The 22,010-nt window shown below is 38.9% G+C and overlaps 3 protein-coding genes across 4 annotated transcripts; 2 read left to right on the forward strand and 1 right to left on the reverse strand.

Annotated features, from left to right (window-relative positions):
- Nucleotides 1-801: 801 nt before the first annotated feature.
- LOC130194427 (glutathione hydrolase-like YwrD proenzyme) lies at nucleotides 802-12,811 on the reverse strand. Of its 2 annotated transcripts, XM_056415452.1 has the most exons (12): nucleotides 12,058-12,811; nucleotides 10,853-11,006; nucleotides 10,618-10,771; nucleotides 8,942-9,148; nucleotides 7,299-7,451; nucleotides 7,112-7,199; nucleotides 6,775-6,946; nucleotides 5,349-5,505; nucleotides 3,984-4,166; nucleotides 3,183-3,267; nucleotides 2,700-2,795; nucleotides 802-1,513 (listed from the first exon to the last, which is right to left on the reverse strand). In XM_056415452.1, the coding sequence occupies exons 1-12, from the start codon at nucleotides 12,155-12,157 to the stop codon at nucleotides 1,368-1,370; spliced, it is 1,695 nt and encodes a 564-aa protein (XP_056271427.1). In that variant the 5' UTR covers nucleotides 12,158-12,811; the 3' UTR covers nucleotides 802-1,367. The 2 variants fall into 2 exon arrangements, 1 of the variants encoding a protein (XP_056271427.1); XR_008831846.1 differs by lacking the exon at nucleotides 802-1,513 and having other exon boundaries at nucleotides 2,782-2,795; nucleotides 3,961-4,166.
- Nucleotides 12,812-13,018: 207 nt separating this feature from the next.
- tm4sf4 (transmembrane 4 L six family member 4) lies at nucleotides 13,019-19,029 on the forward strand. Its single transcript, XM_056415460.1, has 5 exons — nucleotides 13,019-13,411; nucleotides 14,135-14,224; nucleotides 15,610-15,758; nucleotides 16,360-16,537; nucleotides 17,331-19,029. The coding sequence occupies exons 1-5, from the start codon at nucleotides 13,241-13,243 to the stop codon at nucleotides 17,346-17,348; spliced, it is 606 nt and encodes a 201-aa protein (XP_056271435.1). The 5' UTR covers nucleotides 13,019-13,240; the 3' UTR covers nucleotides 17,349-19,029.
- Nucleotides 19,030-20,094: 1,065 nt separating this feature from the next.
- Nucleotides 20,095-21,982, forward strand: LOC130194432 (transmembrane protein 69-like). The gene is made up of 3 exons (XM_056415459.1): nucleotides 20,095-20,153; nucleotides 20,504-20,551; nucleotides 20,854-21,982. The coding sequence occupies exon 3, from the start codon at nucleotides 20,883-20,885 to the stop codon at nucleotides 21,585-21,587; it is 705 nt and encodes a 234-aa protein (XP_056271434.1). The 5' UTR covers nucleotides 20,095-20,153; nucleotides 20,504-20,551; nucleotides 20,854-20,882; the 3' UTR covers nucleotides 21,588-21,982.
- Nucleotides 21,983-22,010: the final 28 nt, after the last annotated feature.

A 22,010-nucleotide genomic window follows, 5' to 3' on the forward strand; every position in this document is an offset into this window, starting at 1 on the left:
TGCATGTTTTGTATGCATTACATGTCCTTCCTGTGGACCCCATGGAGATTAGCCTCCGCTAAGGCGTCAGCTAACGGGGATCCTAATTGATAAAAAATTGTAAAAAGCGATTGATGACCCCCTATTGATTTACTCTATATGTTCGACTTATGTCTGTCTTTTCTTTATTTGTATTTTTTTATTTATTCTTTGAATATTTTTAATTTAAGTTTTTCTTTTTGTCGCGTTCTTTTTTGTTCAGTGATACAGAAAAAAAATCAACAAATAAAAAAGTTTTTAAAAAAGAAAAGAAAGTGCCGGGGCCATGGAGTTTCCAAAGTAGAAATGTGTGGTCCTCTACATGTGTGCTCAGTACGTTTGATGTCAATGTGCCCGTTAGACCTGATGACCATGAAAACATCAGCGAGTAAGCAAATAACATTCACACTGGGACTCTACGGAGAAAACACTAATATCAGACCAATAGTTGTACAATTCTACATTACAGTAGAATTTAAGAATCATCTTTTTGAGACCCTGAATATGAACACATATTATTATCTTTCACAAATCTTGGTCCAGATCAAAGTGTTGGACAGACCATCTGATCAATATCGCCATCAGGACCTGTTAGTGTGCTGAATTTAAACAAACACTAACTCAATGATGACTCCCTAATGATTCACAACTGGACTAACTACTACTTTTTATCATGAAGATATTTTGGTCCCAAATTTGTTCTTCATCAGGTACAGATAATATTCATTTATCATTTGTAAACATGTATGAAATCATAAAAAAAGATCCATCCTATTTCACAAATCAATTGAAATACAGATACATTTATTTGATCTTTAAGGTGTCGGAACAAAAGGAACGATGCAAAACAAATCGGAATAAAGATGCATTTATTGATTTCATTCATATCACATAATTACATTATCTACACTCAATTTGGGAGCTTTATAAATTTTAATTATATTGTTTCTACACCAGCGGCATCCAAGTAGTGACATTTGAAACAGATAAATATCTCAAGCAAAAGACGGGGTTGAGGAAGGGTTTCTTTTTCTACGTCACAAAAAGTTATTTCACGGTCGGTTGTTCTACATTTAAGAATAAACAGAACAGTGTAAAAAAAACAACAACAAAAAACATTATATACAAAATAATAAAGGGTTAATGTGTTACTCTATGATGCTGGGCTACCACTGTTATTACGTATACAAAAAGACAAAACATTGGCTATATCTTTAAATTATGTCACCGTCAAATATTAAAAGTACCTTTTTTATAAAGTTCATGTGTAGAAATTCAGTTCAGAATCATTAGTGATCAATTTATTGGAATATATATCGACGAGCAAGAGGAGAGGAGGTCACGCGTGTCTAGTATCCCTGAGCACATCCGTCTGCTCTGGGGTCGGATCCCGCCCACAGCACCCGGGATGGATCATCAGCTTGATTGACAGATGGGTTCCACCAATCCCCCACTGTGATGACCTGGCCCCGCCCAAACTGAGACCTCCTGTGGCCTGTGTGTGTGTGTGAGTAAAAAGACAAACTGTCTCACATTCATATCCCTCATTCACATGCTAAAGGCAGTTAAGGCTGGAAATATTTATGTTTTTAAATCTCAAATGATGAGTGAAACTAAACAAAACATGACACGTACATCTTTAGTCCACAACATAAAAATGAATACAATGGTTTCACTGTTTAGTTTGAAAATATAAATACAACGAACCTGTTCCTACAATCTATTACTGAAACCTTTAAATAACATACACTACCGTTCAAAAGTTTGGGGTAATCCAGACAATGTCGTGTCTTCCATGAAAACTCACTTTTATTTATCAAATGAATTGAAAATTGAATATAAAATATAGTCAAGACATTGACAAGGTTAGAAATAATGATTAATATTTGAAGTATTAATTTTGTTCTTCAAACTTCAAGCTCAAAGGAAGGCCAGTTGTATAGCTTATATCACCAGCATAACTGTTTTCAGCTGTGCTAACATAATTGCACAAAGGTTTTCTAATCAGATATTAGTCTTCTAAGGCGATTAGCAAACACAATGTACCATTAGAACACTGGAGTGATAGTTGATGGAAATGGGCCTCTATACACCTATGGAGATATTTCATTAGAAACCAGACGTTTCCACCTAGAATAGTCATTTACCACATTAACAATGTATAGTGTGTATTTTTGATTAATGTTATCTTTTTTGAAAAAACAGTGCTTTTCTTTGAAAAATAAAGACATTTCTAAATAACCCCAAACTTTTGAACGGTAGTGTAAATAAACTCAAATTAATTTTAAAAAATGAAGCCTTCTACAGTTAATGTCATTAAAGGTGGAACAAGGAAAGTATAATCCTTATTGCAGCATTTAAATTGACTAACATAGAAACCCTTTGTTTCAGCCACGGTCTTGTTTATAGCCGTTAAATCGATAAAACAATTAATGAAACACATTGACTTTTGCAACATCGAGCACCTATTTGTCATAAAATACGCATCAATGAGGCAAACGAAAAAATAAATAACAGTTTCATTGGCATCTTAGTCCCACTGTTATCTGTGTTATATGCTGAATGAATGAGAAACGGGTCTACTTTCTGTCAGCATAGCATACCTATCATGTACAAAATAAATACGAACTACCATGCAGCCAATACCAGCAGCAATTGTGTAAAATGAAAAAAAAGGGTACCTGTGATTGGCCAGCTGACTGTGTGGCCCCGCCTTCTCAGCTCCTCGGCTACCTCGTGGCCGACCCCTTCCTCCAAATGAAGCGACCACTGAGCAGCTGGACACAGAATGTTAAACCCGAATAGGATAAACATTTTTTTTTTAAAGTGCTTTACGTGAGTATGAGGCACACTGGTTTTTCTTCTCAAATTAAGTTACAGTTTACAATGTCATCCATTACAATACCACCCACTTTATGGCTTATAAAACATAAACATTTGTATTTAATCCCAGAATTAGAAAACCAGACATCTGAATGTGTAGTTAGAAAGAGCTGTTGTCCTGTACTTGTACTAACACACTGTCCTCTATCTGTGAATATACAGAGTCTGTCCGTGTGTGTGTGTGTGTGTGTGTGTGTGTGTGTGTGTGTGTGTGTGTGTGTGTGTGTGTGTGTGTGTGTGTGTGTGTGTGTGTGTGTGTGTTCTGAGAGGACAGGGCATACCTTTGTGCTCATATTGCACATAGACTCTTGGTGCGTCCAGAGCTTGTTGAGGATTCATCCCAAACTCCAACATGTTCAACAACACCTAAAACACAAGAGCAGCATCACTTATAAACTCATTAACACATCAATTCAGAATACTGAACACAAGTTAAAGGGAGGTGTGTTCAAGCCACTTAAAACCAATCTCTTGAATTATTTAGATTTCTCCAATACCCGATCTAGTCTGACTATTGAATAACCAATTGAAACTTATTTGCAATTAGACTAGAAATTAAATTTAAAAATGGTGTTAACAAACAATAGAGAGACCAATATATAATAATAATCATAATAATAATATTATTGATAACCCCCTATACAATTACTATATATTTTCTACTTATGTTTATCTTTTCTATCTTTGTATTTTTTTTAAATTCTTTTTTACTTATTTATTTAAGTTTTTGTTTTTGTCACGTTCTTTTTTGTTCAGTGAAACCGATATTTTTTGTACATTGCATCTTTAAAAACAGGGTTTACAAAGTGCTCTACAGAGAAGTCAAAACATAACCTCAATACATAGGAAACATTTCAGAAAATACCGGAGGCAAAAGAGACCAAACACATGAACACAAGAATGGAATAGAAAAATAAAAAATAAAAAACAACAGAAAAACTAAATAAGGCGAACCAAAGAACTACATTAAAGTGTAGTAGCTGTGTAAGGCACACATCTTATATACTTATATACTTATTCTTTATCTCACGGCATGTTTTCTGTAAATTATTTCTCCACCTGTATTCTGGATCCCAGCGTACCTGGACGTGTCCTTGCGGTTGCATCAACGCCCCCATCACCCCCAGTGCAGCGAGGAGTCGTGGTTTTGGGGGCGTGGTTGCGGAGTCGGTGAGGAGTGCCGGTATTATGGTGTGAAACGGCCGCTTCCCCCCAGCGACGCAGTTCACGTGGCCGCGATGCAGACAAAAGCTGGCGCCGCGATTCTGTGAGCGGGGGGGAAAAAAGAAGATTACATGAAAACACGAGAATGATAAAACACCAGAAATTAACTATTTCAATCTCCTTTTTTTCACAATTTTTTAAAATCAATTTAGATATATTGACATAAAACAAATAAAAGAATTCCAGACATAAACATTAAAAAGATACAATAAAACAGGGCAAAATGATACACGTACAAATATATATACCTACACAAATATACATCCAAAAGCAGAAATAAACCAAATCATTTAAAAATTAAAAATAAACGGCACCCCTTTATTTATCTTACACTTGTAAATTTGTACATTTGCATTTCCCTAAAAGACACAAATCCGGCCCCTGAGTATTTGACCCCTCCTCTAATTTGTAATAAAAGCCATTAAACGTGTCCATGCTTGGTCAGTTTTCTCCTTTTTGATGTTTTACTGATTTAGTACGAAAGCAATCTGGAAATTATATTTTCATAGTGGATACATTCTATGGAAATTAAGTGTATTCTATATAACCATGTTACTAGAGCAGCGGTTCTCAAACTGTAGGGTGCGCCCCTCTAGTGGGGCGCAGTGGTACTACAGGTGGGGCGCAGGAGGAAATGCAGAAAGACTTTTAGTGAGAACTATCACATATAAGCCATGATATCAGCTTTTTCTGCTGTTGCCCTTCAAAACAAAAGCTCAACATTTAGCATGAATACATGAATTGAGACTTTAATGCCAAATATTTGAACGTGTTTAGTTTAGTTCACAGGTTGCTCTTATTGTTATTATCTTGGACAAAATACCCAGTGCAAAACAGGTTAATTATCGTCCCAGTAGGTATTTATTCCTTTTTTTTGGTGCTTTTTGGCACATATATAAATATTTGCATTTTTCTAACAAAGTGATTGCACTTTTGGTTGACTAAATGGATTTACTTGTGGAGTCACACAAAGTTATTTCAATAAAAAGTCAGCCAGGACCATTTTGTTGTGTCGGTGGTGCATTTTTTTTCCTCCAAAGGGAGGTGTGACATAAAAACGTTAAGAACCACTGTACTAGAGCAATATGTCTTCATGTGTCTGGTCCATGTTTTTTTGTTCTCATTCCTATTCATCAAATCCACTGATGTTGCCACTCAGTGTCACACACCCTTCTCTACCTCACATGCACGCAATAACACAGCCTCTTTCTGACCCCTCAGACCTGCAGTGAGAATCCACAATCCTTCGGGACCAGCCCACTCCCAAAGCCCATATAGAGGCTGTTGACAAATGAACAGGCGTTGCCCTGACTGTCAATCACACAGAAATAGACCGTGTCACTTCCTGCTGTCAGGCCAGGCTCCACGTCTTCCATGGCCCTACAGATAAACACACATACGCCATTGTGGTTGTTACATTTTTTTCATCACGTTTTAGCATGAGATACATGAGGGTGATATCAATCTTACCGTCGACACAACTCTCTGCAAAAAAAAAAGGGAATAAATGGATTTTCCTCTATTTTTTTTGTGTTTTCACGTGCCTACCAAAAGTTGTACAGCAAAATACATTGGAAGATAAATAATGAGACAATTTGAAAACTAGCTAATGCCAATTTATTTTCACAAGGAATACAACTATGTTATTTTTATCAAATATATTCGACAGGGGAATAAAGGTAGAATTAAAAGGCCTCAACTGTCCAACGTTGCACATTGGAAGCACCGGCTATCACTTACATATCATCTTTATATGTGTGTGCTTTCTCACTACCTGTGCTCTCACAGTCCTAATGTTATCAGAGATAAAAAATAAAAGCTGTGGTTCAAATATATATATATATATATATATATATATATAGATTCAAGTTTTATTGCTGTGTGCATGTAAACACAGGTGTAACAGTAACCAGGTGATTGCTGCGCATGAATACATGATCGATAATTTCCTGCTTTTACTTTGATTGTTCCTAGTTACCTGGTTTATGATGTGGGTGTTTGAATTAATTAGAGACAACGTTGATTTACGTTAAATTTAGGGTTCAGTTGAATCATTAAGGTTGAGTTTTGTTGGAAATAAATAAAGTGTGAGGGTTTTATGTGCGGGAGGCAGTCCTGTACATGCAGTCTAATGCGTTATGTGATGCAAGTACATATGCATCACATCTATGAGAATAGATGTGATGCATATGTACATCTATGAGCATTAATGGACTTGTGACTTAAGATAAGCACTTCATTAGTTAAAGACACATGTATATGTATGGAAAAGGCCCATAAAGGGAAGACGTTGGTATACCTCATATATGATATGAGAAGTCAGTGTGTGCATGTTAATAGATCATTTAGAGAATATAACCAGTACTTTTATAGTCTGTTTGTTTTAGAACTGATAAAAGGCTTACGGTCAAAGTCTACAGTACTGACCAGTAAATATATATTGTTGTCAAAACATGCAAACGGACAGGAGACGGAACCGTGTCGAAGGGGAAGAAGGGCCGAGCCGTGAAGGGAGTGACGTTAATGTCGGGGGAGGGAAGTAAAAGTCTACAGTCCAATCTAAAGTCAACAGAGTACGACGACAGGTACGGACTGGTACCAATAGACACGTGCACACTGACACACACACACACACACACACACACAGACCTGTCCATGCAGATGCGCTGCGCTCGCTGGCAGCTGTAGCTCTTGTCCAGTAAGGTTTCCAGAGGGATGGTCACATGGTCTGGGTCACCCAGGTAACGCCGAGCGTCCGTCAGGGCCAAGCGCACTGCCTCCGCCAGCACATGGATGTAGTCAGAGCTGTTATGGCCTGCAGCTACACACAAACAAACACACACACACACACACTCAGATTATTGCAAATTAGTTTTGTTTTTTTACTGTCACTAAAGATATTTCCGCATCGCCAGACGAATATTTCTATGAAATTATCTCCTTATGCATCTCTGCTGGCAAGCCGCATCAGGATGCCGGTGAATACCTTTGAGGGGGAAGTTCTCCAGGATGTTGAGCAGCAGGAGAGCGGTCAACCCCTGGCTGTTAGGAGGCGGCTCCCACAGACGCACACCCTGAACACACAATGGAGTCACATCCCCTCCGCTGACCACGTTTAAAAAACAAATGTAAAAAACACGGACAGAATAGGCATCGCCGCTCACTGACCTCACCTTGTGTTCTGTGCTGATGGGGGCGATGACCTCACTGTCGTGGCCCCGGAGATCCTCCGGGTTCATGACTCCTCCATTTTGGTTGATGATGTCGACGATCGCCCGGGCCACTCTGCCCTGGTAGAAAGCCGGTTTGCCGCGCTCGCCCAGCTCCTGTCGACAGATCAATACACCGATCGATCGACTGTCCAATCAATCAGCCTTTTCCTGATCGTATGTTTTAAAACATCACTGCAAAGATCCGACCGTTCAAATATCACGGAAGGCAACACAAGTCTTGAGTTGAAAAGATGTGCGAGTGACGTGTCTACTGCTGTGAGTATTTACAGGTCCAATCGATGTTGGCAAATGAGTGATTTTCACTCAGGGGGGGGACACACACACACACACGCATACACCGTCATCGCTGAGGAATCCCCGTTATGATGCCATGGAAACCATCCATCAATGAGGCTGTGGTCACTGTTATTGTTTTGACCACCACAGGAACGTGACTGTGTGTGTGAGTGAGTGAGTGAGTGAGTGAGTGAGTGAGTGTGTGTGTGTGTGTGTGTGTGTCTTTAATGGTGACACACCAGTCTCTGACTAGATGAAAGGTGACAAATGGATTTCTCTACATATAGTTTATGGCGATTCATCCAACAGTTGTTGAGATGTTTCAGTTTGGATCAAAGCGGAGGATCGACAGACAGAATAATAATACTTTAATCCCTTGGGCCACGATGTGAGCGTGGTTAAATAAATAAAAAACGTAAGCTTAAATGTTGTCTCTGGTCAATTTCAATACATGTCAACAGCGGAGCCACGTTTTTTCTAAAAAATATTCTTTTATATTTTGTCTTTCTTATTATAGTGTTATTTCTAAACTGTCGACTCGGAGAGCCCTGCACTAGATTGACAACGGGTTTGGACTGTTGTTCTAGGCACACATGGCAAATAAAAATTTGAATCTTGAAATGAGTAAAAGCTTCTATTAACCCTTGTGTTGCCTTCGGGTCATTTTTTTGATCAAATATACACCCTCCCCTTTGATTAATTTGACCCCATTCAATGTTTAATGTCGGTGTTCTTTCGGTAGTCAACAAACAAACATAAATTGCCTCAAACTTAACCTTGGAAAACAATATTAATTCTAATAATTTTCTGGAGGTTTTAATTGCTGGCGTCAAATTGAACCCAAAGGGTAAAATATGTTAGTAAATATAAAGGTAACAGGAGGGTGAAACATTGAATCGGGTCAAAATGACCCAAAGGCGGGGGGAGGGTGTAATATTGATTCGGGTCAAAATGACCCGAAGGCAACACAAGGGTTAAAAATGTTTTAAACCAGCATAAAACCCATTGCAGTCATTCGTTGTCATAGATATTAGTGGCTAACAGACGCTTGCTTTCTACTTTTTCCACCATGAAATCATATCAACATTTTAGTGAAAATGTAACGAAGATGTGCTGGAAAACAACATCAAGTGCATTGAGCAAAAGGTTCTGTTGATGACCAGGTATAAACGCTCCCTCCATCCTCCTTTTTGCCCACCCTTGTATTCTTCCCTCCATTAATCTGGTTTCCCATCTGTTCTAAATAACCAGAGTTCCTCACATGACCTATTAACATGTGTTTGTGTGTTTCATCTTCAAGGATTTACCTTCAGGGTCTGGGCCAGGGTAGGGTTTCTGAATACTTGTCCGCATCTGGGGGCATGACCATCGATCAGCAGCTCTCCACCCAGTTCCTTCCCATCGTCTCTGAGAGCAGCCACCCATTTTGTCCAGTGGTGAGCCGTCACGTCCGCGACAGGAAATCCCACCTCTGCGAGCTCCACCGCCCCACTCAGAACCTCCCGCAAGGACAGCTTTGGAAAACGGGGAGAGGAAGCGCGCGCTTATTACCTCACAGGAAACCTCGGCGAGCAGGAAGTGCGAGTCATTGTTTCGAGAAGAAATATTTGGGGACAAACTGGATCGTCATTTCCGCTGAGGGTTTTCCATCAGTACAAATGAGAAGATCCGTAAATGTGATTTACTTTTCTGATGTCCCAGAATCAGAATCAGAATCAGAATGAGAAACCGTTCATTGCCAGGAATGTTTACACAAAAACAAGGACTCGGCAAACTGGCTCAAGGGATATTTCCTTTTTTTTGGTCAAACCGGGTGGCTTTTTTGGAAGTGGGGCTTAAGGAGAAAATACGATGAATTGATATTTTCAAGGTCAAGGTCATAAAAAGGTCAACATCTTCTTTCAACCATAGCGCGGTCAATTTGTATCCAATTGGCATGCAACTAATGCCAAAATGTTCTTAAAATGTCCTTAATATTAACAATACTCACTTCCACTCGCATTTATAATTCATTTAATGTCCTAGGACACATTCTGACAGCGGAAAACAGTCGAGAACTTGTGGCGTGTATCTCGTTACCTTCGCATTGAAAATGCGGAAGGTTATGTTTTGATCGCCTTGTATTTATTTATTTATTTGTATGCATGTCCCTCGCATAACTCAAAAAGTATTTAACCGAATCGCATGAAATTTGGTGGGATGATTGGCTATTATCCGGGGACCATTTGATTAGATGTTGGGATCGATCGGGTCAAAGGTCAAGGTCATGAAAAGGTCAAAATCTTCTTTCTACCATAGCGCGGTCAATTTGTATCTAGTTGGCATGCAACTAATGCCAAAATGTTCATAATTCAATGCCCAATCTTGTGATATGCGAAGGTAGGCGCTCTACCGAGTGTCCGTTCTCGTTCCTCTATGTGATGCTGTTGTGATAGAAGTGAGAGAATCTAAAATTGAAACCTCCAATTCATAACTTTTAACGTGAGTGTGCTGCATTCAGATCTGCAGATGCCAGTTTGTGTGGCAAAACTGTTCTTGATGATTTTCCAATCAATAAATATCAAATGTCGGTTGCAAAATGTGACTCAGAAAAGAAGCTTCTGCGTAGTTGTGAAATCAAAGTACAATTATAGCTGCAGTGATATTATCATATTATCTAAAATATCAATTCATCGTATTTTCTCCTTAAGCCCCACTTCCAAAAAAGCCACCTGTTTTGACCAAAAAAAGGAAATATCCCTAGAGCCAGTTTGCCGAGTCTTTTTTTATTTTTTATCTTTTTGACCCACCTTGACACGAGATAAAAGTCCTACTTAAGTGTGTTTGTGTGTTGGTGGTGTGACAATACAACTCCTGTTGCAGTGTTTACAGTTATGTCATGTGAATGATTATGTTAGATGGGCCTTAGGCTACCTGGTTCTTGCATGAAGCACAGCACACTGTTCTTCACAGATGGATGAACACACACACACACACATCAAACCTTGTGACTACCAAACAGCTGTACGGTATCGCACCAACATGCCGGGGCCCCTGGCACTGTGACATTCAAGGCATCAGTGGGCGACGGAGGCGCCTCCGCAGTGTAACCACGTCCTTCCAGGAAGTCCAGGGTCTGAGCGATGGGCGAACGACCACTAAGGACACAGAGAGAGGGGCTCAGGCGATAATTGTTGCGTTATGAAGACAACAGCATCGGTGAAAGAAGAGTTTCCAACCTGCCGTTGATACCTCTGATCTCTCCGGTGTTTCCGTTGTAGAACAAGCAGAAGGCGTCTCCGCCAGGGCCGGTGCTGCACGGCTCTGTTACCGCCAGCGCTGCTGCTATGGCAACCGCAGCATCTGCTGCATTACCGCCCCGCTTCAAGACATCTGGACACAAACAAGCGCCCATGTGTGAATAATATAACCCCGAGACCCTGAAAGGTGCTTATCAGTGGATGTTTCAGGTAAATGAACTCCTTTGGGGACCAAAAAGAGCATAGGACAATCTTCTCAATTTCTCCTGTTTGGGTTTTATTTTAAAAGTTATCCAACACCAAGACCCTCCACTTCAAATGTCCCACGTCCCAAGTACAAATACAATTCCCTTCTTCTCCTTTGGCATCTCAAATCTTAGAGATAAATAAACATAAACATGGACCGGTGGTTGACGGTAATATTATCTATATTATGGCAAGAGGTGAAATGATTATGAAGCTAAATTGCCAAAATCTTCTTCAGTTCCAGGCTCTCGTGTCTGAGAACTTGCTGCTTTAATTCCTCTCATATGAAGGTGAACTGAATAGGTTTGTGTTTTGGCAAATGGTTGGACAAAAAACCCAACTAAATGTCCCCTTGGGCTCACGGAGAACGCTTCAGTTCCCATATTCTCTTATATTTTACTGACAAAACATTGTGTCAATGAATCAACAACATAATTGGTATTGAACTGTGGTTCAAAGCATATGAACTAACGTTGCTGTGTCACATATAAATGAAAATAATGTCTTATTTAGCCAGTCGTCTCTGTGCTTTAGTCAAATGACCCAGAATAATATACTTTTAATTTGAATGTTCAGTTCTTCTGGTCCTCCAGCTCTTCGAGGCATTTGTTGTCCAAAAAGTGTTGTAGCTAATTATTGGTATATTTAAGTGCAAATTACGTTATTTGTTCTTAGTTTCTGTGGTATATTGATAGCATTTAGTTATATGGTTGAACGTACTCCTGAGTAACTGTAGCGCGCATGCGCAGTACGAGCTTACAGTTTTTTCATGGCCGAATAAAGCAACTAACGCTACCTGCGTGTCCGCTCCTAATACACCAGTTTACTTCCTGGTTTGATTTTTTTATTGATCCGTATGTGGACCAAAAGAAAAGATGCGAAACGTATTGAGGAGTGTCACTTTGATGGCTAACTTAGTCCACAGTGTTCCCACTTACCGAGTCCCACACCGGTCGCCAGCGGCTGGCTGGATGACACACAGCCGTGTAAGCACACCACGGGGGACCGGCGAGAGGAGAACGACAAGTCGCTTTCCATCCCGCTTGAACTACCCGCGAGTCGGCAGAAACCGGGCGAAATAAACGGGACAATGTTCTAATCGGTCACTCGGGTATCGACTGAGTTTGCCTCAACTGGGACGGTACATAAGGACGGGTAGCAGAGAGACGATGACAGATGACATCGATCGATACTGAGTGGTTCGCAGTCTCTCAGGCCTTCAGTTTTTTTCTTCTGTTCTTAACTGATCTTCACATTTTATCTTCAGGCCATACATCATATGAAGAGGAATCCAGATGTAATAACCATCTAATTAGAGGCGTTAGAGGATATTTGGTATATGTGCCTGTAAAACATGTGTTGTTTGTCTTTTCACTGCACAAATAGCAACTAGATTTATAAAACTCTGCAAATCACCTATTTTTGACATCATTGACGTCATTATTTGTAATAAATGTTAATTCAAGTGTATTAGATGCACATGATTTCTCAAAATCATAATGTTTCACTCTTAGATGTCTCACATGCTTGTAAGACTTGATGACACACTACTTATGACACATTATTAGGTGATTTTTATTAAGTCTGTTGCTCACTAAACGGTCGTTTTGCCATGAGGCCTCTGCTGTATCGACCAACTGTCTGTCTCTTCCTCTTCTGGCTCCATGAGCGCAAAACACATAGTAGAACATTAACCACTGTGACTTCAGCGGTGTGTCCGTGTGCACACATGGGTCATCCCACATTAATGTGTGTGTTTGCAAGCGTGTGCATGTGTGTTAGTACATGTCTGTGTGCGTGCGTGTGTGTGTGTGTGTGTGTGGCCCTGCCATATTACAGGCGACTGCTATAAAGGTGCAGCAGTGAGGGGGATGTGAGCTATAAAGACTCTAATATAGCATTAACCAAATAAGCAACAGGACAGACGAGGCAGGTTCACTCAGAAGAAACAACCACGCTTTAGAGGTGTAAAGAGAACTCGTATGGTGGAGTTGGAAAGCAGCGGTTTTATTATTTTCATTTTTAAAACCAAGACTTAGGCGCTTTTTTAGATTATATAGACCATTAGTGGGGTTTTGAGACGCTTTCTGAGTTGTTAGAGGTTGAAGCATCCGTGTCAAAATGTGTTCAGGCGGCTTTGCCAAGTGTCTGGGGATCAGTCTGATACCTCTGGCGATCGTGTGTGTGCTGTGTAACATCCTGCTCTTCTTCCCCGGGGGGACGTCCGTGGAGACGGAACACATCACAGTCCAAGTCTGGTACTGTGGAGGCATTCTGGGATCTGGATTGTTGGTGAGTACGCTGCACACTGACATTAATAGACAATACAATACAGACGTGAGAATGCACACTGTATAATATCAGCATGTTTTTTTAATCTCTTCTGAATTCTCCTAATGTGTGTTAAAAAGTTTGTATTTTTTTTAATAAGTCACAACTTTAGCACGTGATACATTTTGTATTTATAACATTTGTAATTAATTGATTTTTTTAATTTATAAAATTTAAAAAATATGCAGAACTAAATATTGTTTAATATTCTAGATCCAAATGTGATGGCTCTAGATTGCTTGTTTTGCCTGATCAGCAGTCCTGAACTTAAAGATATTCAGATTGCTACAATAAAGAGAGAAAAAAGCAAATCCTAACATTTAAGAATGGAATTGACGAATGTTTGCCATGTTTGTCTCTGTGAAAAACTAAATAATGAACAAACCCATTCAGCTCTAAAATATAGGCCTACACATACAGGTGCATGTTGGAAAAAATAACATCATATTATCATAAAAAATGCTGTAAAGATTTTAAGAACCAGTTTAAAACCACAACCTGTGATTTTATAACCTTTCAAATTATCCTGATGCCATAAACCCATAAAAAAATGTTTGCAGAGTTAATGAATGCCAAATGTAGGAACTTGTTATAAAATATAACTTAATGGTTATGGGGGACACAATGGTCTTCACTGTTTTATATCTGTGATCTGTGCGTGTGTGTGTGCGTGTGTGTGTGCAGATGATTTTCCCGGCTCTGGTCTTCCTGGGTCTGAAGAACAATGACTGCTGCGGTTGCTGTGGCAACGAAAGCTGCGGTCGGAGATTTGCAGTGAGGAGATATTTCACTTTTAAACTTCTTGTCAAAACGAAAATATTATTCACAGCTAAGACTTGTCAAAGTTCTGCGAGGATCCAAATTAGACTAGAAGAATATAATGGATTGCAAATCTGTGTGTGTGAAAATCACACACACACATATATTTACATGGCGGTCAATAAAACATCAATTTAAAGAAGTGAGCCTAACAGCTTAACAACGGCAGTTGTTGTCGTGCACAATACCCCAGAGCTGGAACTGAAGCAGCAAAGTGGAATTCAGGCATCATAAACTTTATCATGTTACACTTCTGCTTTACTGGAAAAGGTCTATTAGACCGGCTACAATCTAAAGAATAAATCACGTGACACCCAAGGACACAGAAAGTAGTTTTTCTATATAGATCCCGTACGAAAGTCATTCAAGTATCAGGTCAACCAGAGAATGAAGAAGAAGAAGAAGAAGAACGGAAGTTTTTTGTTGCTAAAACTTTTTGTCCTCCGACTAGTTTCAAAGTGGTATTGGATATTTACAACCGGTATACATAATGTGAATAGCAATAACTTTCTATCTTAAGTCGTTGCCATTAATTGGAGTTCAGTTTGAATATAAAAAATAAAAAATAAAAAACTTATAATCCAAAAGAATCAAATCTGGGTAGGAATCAGAGTATGACATATTAATATATGAACACAAACACCTTAGAAAACAAAATGTTCTCCATGTTTGTGTCTTTATATTACATAAGTTATATTCTGACTACTTCTGCAGAAAGAAGACCCTTTCCCCCGCAAACACAACGTATAGTTTATATGTGCCTTTTTATTTTATTTGTGGTAGGAATAGATACAAAGGAACATATGAAGATGGAATTAATGTATTAATTAAAGAGAGAGAGAAGAAGGCATTAAGGCTTGCAAGGTGTTTATTTAATGTGAACCACGTCTACCAGTGTACTGCATGTCACCTGTCCACTGTACGGTTTAATCATTTGTAAAATAAACACAATGGCACTATGTACACACCCTCCATGATTTACATTGCAATAAATGCCAACACACACATTCACACCCAAAATTGATTAGATGTTGAAGAAATGCCTCTGATGGGAGTTTCACACGACTTTATCACACATAGCTGCGATTGTTTCGGTTCAAACACACACACACACACACACACACACACGCACACACATATTGATCAAAACTTCAGGAATCTGGGAGCATATGCGGGGCTAGGGAAAGAATCAGCAATCACCACAGACACACACACACACACACAGTATCTCTGTTCATGAACCTCAGCCACATCTGAGATAACAACTTTAATGTAGTCACAGAAGTTTAATCCAATATTGCTAAAGTATTAATTCCCAATAACCTATTTTTCTCTTTTAGATGCTGAGCTCCATCCTGTTTGCAGCTGTGGGTGTCGCGGGGGCCGGTTACTCAGTTATAGTTTCTGCTGTGTCCATAAACCACGGACCTCAGTGTGTGATTAACATTAACGGCACAGAGAAGGAATGGGGCTATCCCTTCTTAAATGGGTGAGACAAACCTCTAATAGTATTGAAATGTGTTCATTACCTGCATGATCGTGAAATAGGCGCATGCGGTTTCTTTCATTTAAGGATGAAACTCCATTTTTTCAGTCGCATATAGAATTAAATCATATTTTTTGTCAAATTCTTAATGTTTCTTATTATAATTACGACTATTTTTTTTTCAAGAATAGATGTGTGCTGATATTTCATGGTATTGATCCTCTTATCTCACTCAAGGCAAGAAAGTAAAATATTCCTTTAACAAAGGGAACAAAAGGGAAAAATAGAAGAATAGCATTTTAACATCCAAAAATGTACAGATTATTTTACACGCTATTATTTTCAAGATAAAGAATAACATTTCGCAGTAATATTTGTTGGTGTTTTTAATAAACCAAACTTTATTCAATGTAGCTCAAGATTCAACCCTGTTTTTATTGGTGCCAGCTCTGCTGCAGTTCACCATTTTAACATTAAATATAATTTAACAGCATTAAAGTGTCTTTAAAACATTGAGATCGCTCAATAATTCATCTGCTCTTCAGAAGTTTAAAGCGTCTACAGATAAAATAAATGGCGTCTCTTCTTTGCCCTCCCTCTCCAGTGACTACCTGTCCAACACAGATATCTGGACAACTTGTCTGGAGCCGATCGACGCGGTGTCCTGGCACCTCTCTCTGTTCTCGGTGCTGCTGGTCATGGGTTTGATCCAGATTGCACTGTGTGCCGTGCAGGTGGTCAACGGCCTGCTGGCATGTCTGTGTGGCGACTGCTGTGGGGGGGTCAGTATCTAGTCTGAGATAAGTTGGGCTCAGTTGAGTCTGAGTCTTGATTTGTTAGAATAATTGGATTTGCATTTTAAGGGAAATCTATAATAAGTCATTGTATTACTATTCGTTTCTTTTTATTTAATTTTTATTTATTGATTTTTTCAGTTTCACTGAACAAAAAAGAATGCATCAAAACATTGTAAATGACAAAAAAAGATTTAATAAATAAATAGAAAAGAATAATAAAATAAATAAAAATAAAGACATAAGTAGAATATATTTTATCGATTTATTACTATTCTGATTATTATTATTATTAGAGTCATTGTGGTTATTAATTATCTATTTATCGATCTATTTCTTTCTGTAAAAGTGCAACCACAGTCCATTCACTTACTGAAACGCTCTAAAATCACAGACATAAAAGAAACACAGAAGACATAATTGATGATGTTCTCTTTGTGACACAAATTTTCTGCTGCCTTCTGCAATTCAATTATACCTTGACTTGGTTAAATAAAGAAAATAAAAAAATAAAATAAAACAATAGATGTGTTGATATGTGAGGATTCGACAGTAAGTATACAAATAACATCCTTACCTGTTAAAACTTTTACCCAAATAATTGTTAGTTATAAAATTTGAATTTCTATACTGTATATTGCCTATTTAATTCCAGATTTGGGACTTGGTTGGTCAATGGAAGTTAGTTGACTGGGATCTAATGAGTTATTTAGCTGGTTACAGCTTGAGCATTGGTGAAGTAAGTAAAGTAATGAAAATGTCAATCATGTTTGTCTTACAGGGCGATGGAGCCGTCTGAGAACTTCCTCCCGCTGTGAGAGTCAGCAGTCAGACTTGTTGTATTTATTCTGGATGACAGTGGTTTCTTGCTTCATGCCATATCTTTTTGCATAAGAGTTCATTGATTACGTTGTATAACAACACTGGTGAAATGAAAGAGCTCTCATTTAAAAGGTTAACCATTAACTCTCTCGCAAACATTGATGACAGTTTCTTTTCATTTTTTTAATCTAAATTGGTATTTGTTGCCATTAACTAATTTACAAAAGTACTGTACTAAATGATTTTCCTCCTGCTATATATTTTTTCATTAGTTTTTGCCCATTTAGCTAAGTCAGTAAATAAAGATCCTATTGTTGTTATGTAAAGCATAAAACAGGATACAACCAAGCTATTGTTTTAAATGTTGTTGTTTTTCTTATCCAGTCAAATTTAAACAAAGGTAGCAACCTGTCAGAAAACACCCTGTCAGAAAAATAGATGTTGCACGACTGCCCCCTGCTGGGCATTTCTGTGTAAAGAGGTCATAGAGATGAACCTACCAGCAAGTATCTACACTAGGGCATCAATAACATCTTACATCTTACTGACAGTTCTTTGAATCCACCTGCAGGTCTGTCTGATCTGAAGCAAAACAATTATTTAAATGCTTTTATCCCAAAAATGCTGCTTCTACAAACTTCAGTACACTGCCCAAAAAAACGAGGTGAGAAATATACAGTGAATTAATAGCAGCTGTGGCTGCCGGAGCTTCACCGTAAAAAATAAAGTGACACGTATAAGCCATTACGGTATCTTTTATAAAAACAGCAGTTCCACTAATTAAAGTAGCAGTGAAAAACACAATACAACTGGATAATATAGTACGGTACTGTATTGAAGTTAACGGTGAATTACTAGCAGCTGTGGTTGCCAGAGCTTTACCGTAAAAATATATGTACGCAATATAATACATTACGGTATGTTTTGTAAAAACAGCAGTTCTACTGTGAACCTACTTACAATCTTTTCTAGTGAAAAACTTAGTACAAGACTGCATGTATAATATATTACGGTACTTCACTGAGAAGTATCGGTGTCGTGATCCGGAGTTTTTGTGTCTTGTTTCCTGTTTTATTTTGAAGTCCCTGTCTCTCGTGTCCTCTGTTTCCATGCACTTCCTGTCCCTGTGATTGTCTGCCCTGTTCTTTATGCCCTGCACCTGCCCTCAGCCACTCTTGTCTCATTAGTGTCTAATTCCGTACACCTGTTTCCTCCTCCCCCCCCCTATATATTTCACCTGTCGCCTGTCGGATTGTTGTCTCCCTCAGTCTCCTTGTGACTGTTGTTAGTCGTGTCTTGTTCCTGTCTTAATTAATGTCTTTGTTAAAAAAATCTGTTCCCTGATTAAGTACATATATGATTGATATTTAACCCCAATTTAATTCTTCCTGTTATTTTTGTGTGAATTTAACCATTTATTTTTCTTAAACTGTTTATTCCCTGAATGTATTTAAATATATGATCATGTTTTAATCTTAATTTCCGGTGTAAAGCTCCTTGAACCTTTTGATCTGAGGTCTTCTGAGATTATTATTTCGGGATTTTCTTTGCCTTTATTTGACTGCAGCTGAAACACTTTTAATCTTTAAACCTAAAATGTACCATTAAAAGTAACCAGCATATGTCCTTTATCAATAAATCCTGATTCACTCACACTTCATTGCTGTCCATATTATGTATTTGTGTACCATGTGTAATGAAGTAAAAACACTTGAAAGGGAATTTAAATTGACAAATATTTGTATTATTTAATGTCACATTGAATACTGGAGGCCCAGCCCATGGCTCTCTACAAAGACGAAGAAAACTCCCCACACTCGAAACTGGGAAGAAACCTCGGGAAAGGCAATTTGAAGAGAAAAAGTACTGTTACTTTAGATAAAGAGTACAAGTTATCGCCAATAGAACTAGTTGAGTGAGAGTAATATTGTCAACAGTTTAGTGAATAACTTCATCAAAAGACAGAAGCACCCTTTTGTGTTGTTCCCACCTCTTTTATTGGTAAGGTACAAAGATACATATACATATAAAAACACGATACCCCCAGTCTGTCTGTAGAGGGTGACCACAAAATGTAAATATTCTGTACTCATTGGGGGCAGCGTGTCTAATGAGTCCTAGCAGTGGAGCGCTGAACACACAAATCACTCGGTTAACATCCAACAATGGAACTGCTCTATATGACTTTTATATAACCAGGTAAAATCAATTGAGAACCAATTGTAAACCGTTTGCTCTGCTAATTAGAATATAAAGGTCCAAACACTGGGCCTATAACCTGGAGCCAATTTGACCTCTACATCATTTGACATAACACAGACACACTGTGAAGAGCTGCCATGTTGACTGCTTGAAGTCTGTACCTGGAATGAAGGTTGACTGGTTAATCCAGGGCCTTGTCTTTTAGGCAAAATAATTATAAAATGACCTCTAGCAAAACCTAAAAATTATAATGTGTTATACATTCACATCTGCTATTCTTAAAAAGGAGTGCAGAGCTCCACAATATCTGTTGCTGGTTTCGAGTTTTTCTTTATGCCTGAAAAATACTTATACATATATTCTTCTTCGAAACAATCTACGGAAACAAGTCACGTTTGTATTTTTATTTTTTTGACTTCACTGTGTTCAAGTGGAACTGAATATTCAGGAGGACGGCTCATTGCGAACCCGGAAGAAATAAACCGCGGACCAACGTGTTTCGTTCCCCACTACTTACCGGGTGACCCCTGAGAGCGACTAAACCACGTTTGAAATATGATGTTTTCAACCTGACACAGAGGTAATATTGGTTGTTGTTGTGTATAGTTATTATAAGCCACGTGCCAAGAAGCCGTCAGTGTGTGACATCAGCCGTTAACTCGGTTAGCTAGTTAGCGGTGCGTCGGTTGTGTCTGACTTTGCAGAGGCTTCATTAAGCAGCCATTGTGTTCATGTGTTACATTTGAAGTGTTTATGTATTGATCTATGTGTATCTGTCTGAGCGATCGTTGCAGTTAGAAAAAAAACATAATTTCAGTAATTAAAATAACCAGCCGTTTTTTACTATTTTCAATGTTATTGTTTTTTTTAAGTCTTAATTTTCTTCTTCTTTTGACTGAAATCTTGAATGTGGATGTGTTTTTGGTTCAGATGATGATCTCGGTTGTATTCAGAAAAAGCACCCTTCCATTCCAGAAGGTAAACACACTATTTTTGTTTCTTTAAAAAGCTATTTTTCTCATATATTTATTATTAATAATATTTATTAGTTAATTCATCATATTTTTCTTCTTTTTTTCCACAATACTCTGACTTTATGATGTTATGTCCATTGTTTTGTCATCCGCATTGTTTCATTGTCCTCTAGGTGTTATGTCTATGTATTGTCTTTTGTCTTATAATTAAATTTAAAAAATAGGGTTTTTCCTCATATTTCTACTAATGTGTCATTTTAAACCCGAACTGTAATTAAGAGCCTGACATGACTCTCTGGTCCGTAGGTGTGGCAGTGGGCAGGTCCTTCACAAAGATGCTGGACGTCAGCCCTGAGCCCGAAGCTGCCGTTTTCCGGAAGGGACTGTGGACGCGCAAGACCTCCCGCTGTCCTCAGTTTTGTGAGGACCGCTCTCCTCCAGAGGAACCAAACGAGTGCGGCTCCATTTTCACTGAGAATCAACAGTTCCACTCCTCCCCCGTGAGGCCGAAGAAGCGACTGCAGCTTGAACCTCCCAGGGAGCTGGATCTGTTGCGCTACGACATGAAGGACCTGTGGAAAAGTCCCAAGCCAGCCCTGTACCTGTCATTTGCGGGACTGATCCCCTTCGCCGCCCCCACTCTGCTCATGGCTGTGACTGAGAACTACTACCCGGACTTGGCCTACGCTCAGTTAGCTTACGGAGCCTCCATCCTCTCCTTTCTGGGTGGAGCCCGCTGGGGATTTGCTCTTCCCGAGAGCAGCCCGGCCAAACCCGACTGGATGAATCTGGCCAACAGTGTCGTTCCCTCCCTGCTGGCCTGGGTGTCCATGCTGATGAGCGACAGCACTCGCATGGCCACCGTCATGGTTGTTATGGGGCTGGGAATCTCGCTGCATTACGATCTGTCTCTGCTGCCCACTTACCCCAGCTGGTTCAAAGCCCTTCGCGCCATCCTGACCATCGTGGCCTTTTTTTCTTTCATCGGTACACTCGCAGTTAGTGGAATATATCCAGAAAAGAAGCTATTTCCAGGTTAAATAGTGTATGTATACAATTAATAAAGCCACATTGTTTTTATGTTTTTTTTTGCTTTGGTATTATTAGACTTCTCTTCCTCTTCTGTCTTAGTCACACGTCTGACTGGTCATGTTTTGTTTTTATAGATCCTAGCAATGGCTGGCTTCTGTAAAGGTGGAACAGGAAGCAATGACGGGAGACTCCTGTTGCCTCATCTGGGCCTCACTTTGAATCACTGTATGTTAGTGGTCCATCTTTAAGATGATTATGATGAAATACTTTAGTGAAATGATTTGATGCAACTGCTGAGTTGCTAGAATCAGAATTATGAATGCCACGCATCAGAAGAACCAAACTAAACTGAAAATTGGGGATTTCTTGCTCAATGAATATTAAATAAATGCTAGTTATTCAACATGTGCACTTTTTGACTCCAGCTGATT

This window comes from Pseudoliparis swirei, chromosome 5 (genome assembly GCF_029220125.1).
Source record: "Pseudoliparis swirei isolate HS2019 ecotype Mariana Trench chromosome 5, NWPU_hadal_v1, whole genome shotgun sequence".
Classification (NCBI taxonomy): domain Eukaryota; kingdom Metazoa; phylum Chordata; class Actinopteri; order Perciformes; family Liparidae; genus Pseudoliparis; species Pseudoliparis swirei.

Coding starts and splice junctions, on each gene's coding strand:
- LOC130194427 (XM_056415452.1), bottom strand. CDS start 12,157: ATGGAAAGCGACTTGTCGTTCTCCTCTCGCCGGTCCCCCGTGGTGTGC. Junction 7,452..8,941: donor CCCTGGCCCAGACCCTGAAG/GTAAATCCTTGA, acceptor ATCTGTCGACAG/GAGCTGGGCGAGCGCGGCAA. Junction 2,796..3,182: donor TGTGCAATATGAGCACAAAG/GTATGCCCTGTC, acceptor TTCTGTGTCCAG/CTGCTCAGTGGTCGCTTCAT.
- tm4sf4 (XM_056415460.1), top strand. CDS start 13,241: ATGTGTTCAGGCGGCTTTGCCAAGTGTCTGGGGATCAGTCTGATACCT. Junction 14,225..15,609: donor GCTGCGGTCGGAGATTTGCA/GTGAGGAGATAT, acceptor TTTCTCTTTTAG/ATGCTGAGCTCCATCCTGTT. Junction 15,759..16,359: donor GGCTATCCCTTCTTAAATGG/GTGAGACAAACC, acceptor CTCCCTCTCCAG/TGACTACCTGTCCAACACAG.
- LOC130194432 (XM_056415459.1), top strand. CDS start 20,883: ATGCTGGACGTCAGCCCTGAGCCCGAAGCTGCCGTTTTCCGGAAGGGA.